The sequence below is a fragment of the Cynara cardunculus genome, assembly GCF_001531365.2.
Source record: "Cynara cardunculus var. scolymus isolate 2C chromosome LG 7, CcrdV1, whole genome shotgun sequence".
Classification (NCBI taxonomy): Eukaryota; Viridiplantae; Streptophyta; class Magnoliopsida; order Asterales; family Asteraceae; genus Cynara; species Cynara cardunculus.
In genome coordinates, this window is record NC_037534.1 from 9,007,909 (window position 1) to 9,015,778 (window position 7,870).

At 34.6% G+C, this 7,870-nt stretch overlaps 1 protein-coding gene across 2 annotated transcripts; it reads left to right on the top strand.

Moving 5' to 3' along the window:
- The first annotated feature begins 2,143 nt into the window (after nt 1–2,143).
- Nucleotides 2,144–6,806, top strand: LOC112515774. Of its 2 annotated transcripts, XR_003069545.1 has the most exons (5): nt 2,144–2,900; nt 3,008–3,061; nt 3,153–3,337; nt 6,520–6,635; nt 6,680–6,806. XR_003069545.1 is itself a non-coding variant. In XM_025122701.1 (4 exons), exons 1-4 carry the CDS (start codon nt 2,186–2,188, stop codon nt 6,583–6,585), a joined length of 1,020 nt encoding a protein of 339 aa, XP_024978469.1. In that variant the 5' UTR covers nt 2,144–2,185; the 3' UTR covers nt 6,586–6,806. The 2 variants fall into 2 exon arrangements, 1 of the variants encoding a protein (XP_024978469.1); XM_025122701.1 differs by having other exon boundaries at nt 6,520–6,806.
- The last annotated feature ends 1,064 nt before the right edge of the window (nt 6,807–7,870 follow it).

Below are 7,870 nucleotides of genomic sequence, written 5' to 3' on the forward strand. Positions count from 1 at the left end.
TAAAGATTCCCTGTTTTATTCCTTAGGTACACCCATCCTGAATACTTTCCCTTCAAATAATCATATTGGTTTTTCAGTTGTTTCTGGGTGAGTTTTACATGGCAAACTTCTTCAAGTTTGGTTGCCACTTGCACCCAAGTATCCTTGCGAAGACTGTCTCCATTTCGACCCACCTTATTGACCTCTTCTATACAAGTCTCTAGAAACCGTTTGGTAAGTTCGTTTGTCCACTTCACACGCACATTCTCATCCATGACTAAAATGAAGCAGAAAAGATAAAACTTTTAAATGTTATATACGGATCAAATGTTCTATATTCTTATGGCAGCTTATATAATACAGCAGCAAAATTGGGAACATAATTTAATATGAATCCATCCAAATTAGTAAGGAAAAAACCAAAAAGAGATGACCTCCAAATCAAGAAACATATCAGGCCTTATACTGTCCTTATTCCATTATACACACACACATATAAACAGAATATGTTTTGATACCACCATTCAACCATGAAACCATATAAACAGAATCTGTTTTGAGCAAGCCATTTGCCAATTAATATAGTATCTATTGATTAACAACCAAGAAAACCTTCAATCGTTAACAGCCCACACACTTTTTTGATACCACTTCCAACATCCTAGATTACCAAGAAGACGAAGAAGTAGAAAGAACAAAAATCAAATCTATAGGGGAACATGGTAGTGTGAAAATTAGGGGTTTTCAGATCTAGGGTTTTTTTTCATCGGTCAATGTTTGGGCTTCAAAGAAAGGCACAAAACATTCAAGCCCAGAATCTCCAAAAATTTTAGATGAACATCAAGGAAGGATTCAAACAGCAAACAAAGCACAAAAAATTCAAGCCCAGAAAACACAACACAGTTTCAAAAATTCAGGTGAACATCAAGCAGCGAACAAAATCGACAAACAAATGCGACAAGCAGCGAACAAAATCGACAAACAAATACAACATAAAGCAACAACAAATTCGACAAACAAACAAGCAGAACTAAACAATCATCACGATGAGACTAGACAGAGGAAAGCAAAAAGAAAAAACTCAAAAAGTAAAGAACAAAGAGACAGAGTTATATGTTTTACCGGAAGAACGACTTTAGATCACAATCCACCGATCTAGAAATCGAGATCCAGCTTTAAATCGATGAAATCGGAGCTGTTCGATCACAATCCAGCTTTTAGTCGAGAACAGCTTTAAATCGATGAAACCGGAGCTTTAGATCACAATCCACCGATCTAGAAATCGAGATCCAGCTTTAAATCGATGAAATCGGAGCTGTTCAATCACAATCCAGCTTTTAGTGTGGTACAGCTTTAAATCGATCAAATCGGAGCTTTAGATCACAATCCAGCTTAGTCTAGAACAACTTTAAATCGATGAAACCGGAAGAACAGCTTTAAATCGATGAAATCGGAGCTGTAGTCGAGAAATCGAGATCCAGAAAGCGGAGCTGTAATCGGAGCTTTAAATCGATAAGTGCTTTTCAGACTTTAGAATCCCTCTAAATTATTCAGACCTTTTGAGAGAACTTTAGCACTTAATTTAAAAAAAAAACAAACGCACTTAATGCCTCAATGTCTGACCGATTCAGACATAAGAGGCAATTAAGTGGTTTTCTTAAAAAAACAAACAGCCCCTAAGAGTTTTTGTCAAATGTTTTATAATATAGTATAGATAAATGATGGTGTTTTACAAAAAAATAAAAAAATAAAAAAATTTATAACATTAAATAATAAAATAAATAAAAAAACAAATTCATTGCATTTTATTTTGATAGGAGGCCCAAAAATACCAAATTGAGTGTGGAAAGGCGCGCATCTAAAACTTTTACGACTTAAACCAAAAGCATAGCCCAAACCCTTTTCCCGCCTCAACGATTCTAATTGAGATGTTGAGGGAAATTGTACCAATATATGCCTCGAAACCCTCATTCCGATCAGAAAATTTTCAGACTTTCCATGAACAAATTGGTTTTAGATCCTCCTCAAGGTTGGTATTTTCTATGATCATTCAATTAGATCATTTATTGTTTTGCATTTGTAGTAATTTTGTAAAAAATGTGCTTTTTAGGGCAGTAGATTGATTTTTCTTCGATTTCGAGAACTTTGAGAAAGGGGATCTGTATCTTTCTTAGGTTTTTCTAGTTGAGTAAGGTTTAATTGAACTATGAGTGGAGAAATACCGTCGGATGGGGATTACAAGCCCCGATCTGCGTTAGGGGATGTAACAAATCAAGTTGGGAAAAGGGGGTTTTCTTTCATTTCCACCTCAGGTGTTAAATCTGGAGATGGTTATAAGAAAGATGAAGGTTTTCAGTTTGCAAAGAAAGAATGTCTAAGAGTAGATAACTTTTCGAAAGAAAACTTCCATAAAGAGATTGCTGGGTGTGTTTTACGGGCTCACTCGTGCAGTGAGATCAACTCGTTGAAGGGGAATGTGGTAAATAGTATATCTAAGATCACGTGTGAAGCCAAGGAACCCTGCACATCAGATGGTCGAAGAAATGCCACCTCTTCTATTGCTGTTAAAGCTGGCAATGCTATGAGTGAGAGTTGTATATCCACCCCAACGATACCCACAAGCAAATCCGATAAACTGGGTGCGCATGTGATAATAGAAACCGAAGAAGATGAAAAAAGTGATTCTGCAGTTGTAGAAAATGCATCAAAAGAGAAGGTCGAAAATAGTTTGGGTATGGATGATGACGCTGGTATTGAAAACTTGGATTCGAGCAAAGATGAGTATCTTGATTGCTCAAGATTGCCCGAGTCACAGGAGTCCAGGTGTGGTCTAGAGAGATGCATTGGACAGAAGGGTGATGGATTCTCAAACATGTGTATGGACTTGATCAAAGCATGTCCATGTTCTTTTTGCACTAAAGGTGATTATGAATTCTTTTGATGAATATTTGTTTAGTTATCGCTACACATGTAAGTAGCAAAATTTTAGCCATTTGATCTAATTCTTCTGTTCTTTTTGTCAAATCAGCTGCTTACATATGGTCAGATCTACACTACCAGGATATCAAAGGCCGAATAGCTGGTGAGTGGGTGTCATTTCCTGCTGATCTTTTGCTTTTTTCAGATGGTTCATCTTTCTTTTCTGTGTATTTACTGTCTTCTTCTGTGCATAGCTATAAAGAAGAGTCAGAAAGAAGCAAGCATTTTGGTCCACCAAAACAGCAGGGATGGCGCAACCGGAAAATATGGGCAAGGAAGTTCTGAAAAATTCTCGAACTTGGAATCTGATCTCACGGGTCAATGGATGTCACTTTTTCTTCATATGGAGGATATATTTGTTCGTGAGGGCAGCCAACTGGTAAGTGAACTCCATTTGCTTCTACTTTTCTGAATTTTATTTTCATGATTTTAGTTGGATAGTCTTATAAATTGCTTATTTGCTGAATTGGGAAACAATTTTTTACTTGTATCTTATAACTTTTTTAGTACTTATATTTTACTGAAGCACAACTCATGGGCCATGTCACACAAGCAACTATGGCAAAAGCATTCTCTGCACTCTTTTTCTTTTTCTGAGAACATAGCCACCAACAAGAAAATCATGAAAACCACTCAAGAATGCTCATATAGTATATATATGAGTTATGGCATTAATTTTTTTATTATAAAATAACTGAAATAATAAATGAAAAAGCTATCCCTTCCATGAAATCGTCCCCCCGCCCCCAAACCCTTTTTCTCCGCGAAACTCTCCCTCTATCCCCCAAACCTGCATAAATCGCTCTGTGAAATCCTCCTCCCACCTCCTCGACTTCATTTCTGCAGCGAACCACGGTGGCGGACCCCACACCCTCCCTGTTTCGTCGATGAAACCCCCTCCCTCCCACGAGGATGGCATCTCATCTTCCACCCCTACGCTGCCCCTCGTGAATTTATGTTTTTGGCTTTCGAAGCAACTTGAAGAACCCAAAGCCCCTGATTTTCGAAGATGAGATGACGATCCAGGTGACTTTCGGGTTTGAATATCCAGGCGATTTTAGTAGCAACTTGAAGAACCCAAACTCGATTCAACTTTGAATATCCAGGCGATTTTTGAAGATGACGATCCATATGGTTTTCAAATATGAAGATCGGGATAGTTTTCAAGATGCATATCCAGAATCAGGTGGGTGCAATGGTGTGTATGAATGTAGGTTTTTCTTCTTGTTATTTAAATTGAAGTTATGATTTTGGGTTTCGTGTTTGTATTTAGATTTGTATGAATGTTTTTAAATGAAAGATTGGATTTTGATTTTGTTATTGATTTTGTGTTTGGGTGTGGTGGTGATGGATAGATGGTGGTGAGGGGCCGTGGTTGTGGGTGGCGGTGGATGGTGTTCTTGATTAGGAAGAAGGTGGGGTAGAAGACCAAAATACTTTTCACGATTGAGACACATGATGCACTTAACGGAGCCCTCTCTTAATGGGCCATTAATATACTTTATGAATTTGAGGAACAAAAATAAAAAAACAGCCATAGACAAGGGACCAAAAATGTAATTCACTCTAACCTCTAAATAAAATATATATTTATCTCGTTTTATTATTTGAAGTGCATGAATTAAATAAATAAATTATTGCAATTTAATACATAAATTCATAACGTACTACAAATTGAAAAAAAATCGTGAAATTAATAATTCTAAAATGTATTCATTAGTTTTAACTTAACTTTTGTTTTTGGTACAAGCTTATTGTATTCTGTTTGATAAGTTTAAGTTTTAAATAAGTATATATAGGGGATTAATATATATTTATATAATTATTGATAAATAGAATATATTTATCTTGTTTTATCACCTGAAATACCTAAAACAGAAACTGGTATTTAAGTAGTAAAAATTGATTTAAAAATAGTTAATGGTGAAAAGTACATTAGACCTACAAACAAGTTATAGGAGGTTTATGCTGTAATGGAGTTTTATTGAGGTTCTTATTTTATTGAATAGCATTGATAATGATAGGAAAAAAAGTGAAAATTTAAGGGTCTTGTTTGTATAACCATTGTGGATGCTTTTAAGTTCTGTTCAGATTTTCTTGAAAAACTCAAAAGAGGGGTGATCGTATTGTAGGAGGTTTATGCTATAATGGAGTTTTATTGAGGTTCTTATTTTGTTGAGATAACATTGATAATGATAGGAAAAAGTGCGGAAATTTAAGGGTCTTGTTTGCATAACCATTGTGGATGCTCTTACGTTCGGATGTTCTTGAAAAAATCAAAAGAGGGCTGATCGTATTGTAGGAGGTTAAAACTATAATGGAGTTTTATTGAGGTTCTTATTTTGTTGAGATAGCATTTATAATGATAGAAAAAAGCACGAAAATTTAAGGGTGTGGATGCTCTTACTTCTGGATTTTCTTGAAAAAATCAAAAGAAGGGTGATCGTAGTACGTACCAGTTGTGAACATCTTGAACTGCTGCCTTACGATTCGTGACGTCCTTATTGTTTGGGAAGTCCCACTTTTAGGAATATTTACATAATCTAACAGTAGAAGACACGACAATCTGAAAACAAAGTTGCAGAACAGTTGAGTTTTTGGTTATTTAGCTAGATAACGAATCATGAGGGAATGTAAGCATATGGTGCCAGTATATCTCTATTACCTATGATCTGAGGCCCTAATTAAGTATATAAAATTAAAGATGTAGATGAAGTACTAAGACAAGTCATAGAGGATCAACTTATCCTTATGAAGCAGGGAGACACTTTTAACATTTTGAGTTTCTCCTTGAATTGGAGATCATAACATAAAATAGATGCAATATGAGCACTCATTGTTCTCCATTTGAAGTTCTGGACATGTATTATTTCATATGGACCAATCTGCAAGAACTAGAGCCAGAAATCAATGTCCAGATTTCAGATCACACCAAATACCAATCAGCAACATCTGTTGTGCCACTAAGGTTTGCCAACAACTAGCTATGGTGGCAATAGGGTGTGTGGTTAGGGTTCATGCGTGGTTGTCGTGCAACGGGGGCTAGGGTTTCACAATAGCTTAGTTTTGCGGATGAGTTTTTAGATGCCCAGACATCTGCAAATATGAAAGTGTATTTATCACAGGTATTAATTAAGGCCCATGAGTAAAAATGTTTTCATAGACTGCTATGGAGGATGTTGTTGCAGTGCATGGAAATCTCTTATATGTGGATGATGGACATGATATTTGTTACCTTTTGTTTCAAGTAACCATGGTATCTAGGCTTACTTGCAAATCACTCCTTTCACATTTTAATTCTAGGCCTACTGTCATAAGTCTCAATAGGGTCATAGATTTCAGAATCTCACTTAGAAACCTGTCAGAAGGTTTTGGATTTTAACATCTGTCATTGTGGTTTTTGGTTGGACCATGTACAATTGAGTAAAATGTCTTATGATCAATCTACTTGCTAAATGCATTTATTTTCTTCCCATTTATAAGATAAATCCAGAATATGCTGAATGATTTTTGAGTAAAATTGTTAAAAAGAAATGTATGTTTTTGAACTTGATATGGCAGGAAAGAAGCTTATCTATACTGAAAGAATTGAGAGATAATTGCAAGACTGATTCACAGAAACAATAGCTCTCTTATTATGCTGGTAAGATGTTCAAGTTCATTCTGGTTTTTAATGTTGACATCCATAGCTTGGCTTTTACTTTTTACCTCTAAGGATGTCTTTGATATTTATAATCATACCTCTCGTATGTATTACTTCTTTCGTTCCAAAATAAATGTCAGTCTCTTTGATTTTGATTGTCCAGTTTAGTGTTTCTGAGATTTAAATCTAATACGATTTTGTCTTACATTATAGTCCCATATTTATGTCATTGTGGTATGGGCTTTCTCGTGAAAAAAAAAATTTAGTCTTTCAGTGTTAATTGATAGATTCAAGGTTACATATTTCTTTTAGTTAATCCTGCTCTCATCTCTTAAGTGAAAGTGAAACACCTCGCAACCAACAAAGCCTTGTTTAATATGTTTCACATATGAAAAGTTATTTAAAAAAAATTAATATATTGTTTCATATGAGAAACAGAAATTTCACATATTAAAAAGTTAATTTGTTGTTCCACAAAGTGAAACAACATTGATACGAAATCATGGTAACAAAAACAATTATTGTTCCATATGAAACCCAATGATTGGCTTGGTTTCACATGGGAAACAAAATAGTTATGATGAAGATGATTAGAGAGAAGGGGATGAAATCAGTTATGACAACTGAAAATGAAATTTTTAAGGAAGAGATCAACCTTGAATTAATATGGTATCGTATGAGATACTTAAGAAAGAATATCATCTCTAAAATATGAATTTGTTAAAAAGACAAAAATGTCCTTGTTTGTAGAGTTTGTAACTTTTGAAAGGTTTTGCACAAGAAGGGAACTATAATACACACACATATATATATATATATAGAGAGAGAGAGAGAGAGAGAGAGAGGGGTTGGTTAATATACAATCCTCGATATTTGTGCAACCAATACAATCAAATCTCAACTGTCTATTTGATTTGATTAATATGTGATTTCATAGAAGTTTTGATTGCTTTTTAATATAAAATATTGATCATGATTAATGAACCATATTCATCTTCCATATATATTCAAATCATAATAAAYGAACTCTYATYATTTCCATAAATATCTCAATTTATTGGGTTGCATTGGTTGTACAAATGCAACGAGTTGTATTTGATACAAACTCTCTCTCTCTCTCTCTCTCTATATATATATATATTGCAGGTTCAAACGAGAATGCTACATATGTAAGAAAACAAGAAAAAAATTGTTAATGTACAAAATTATATATGATTCACACACACACACACACATGTGTGTGTGTGTGTGTATATATATATATATATA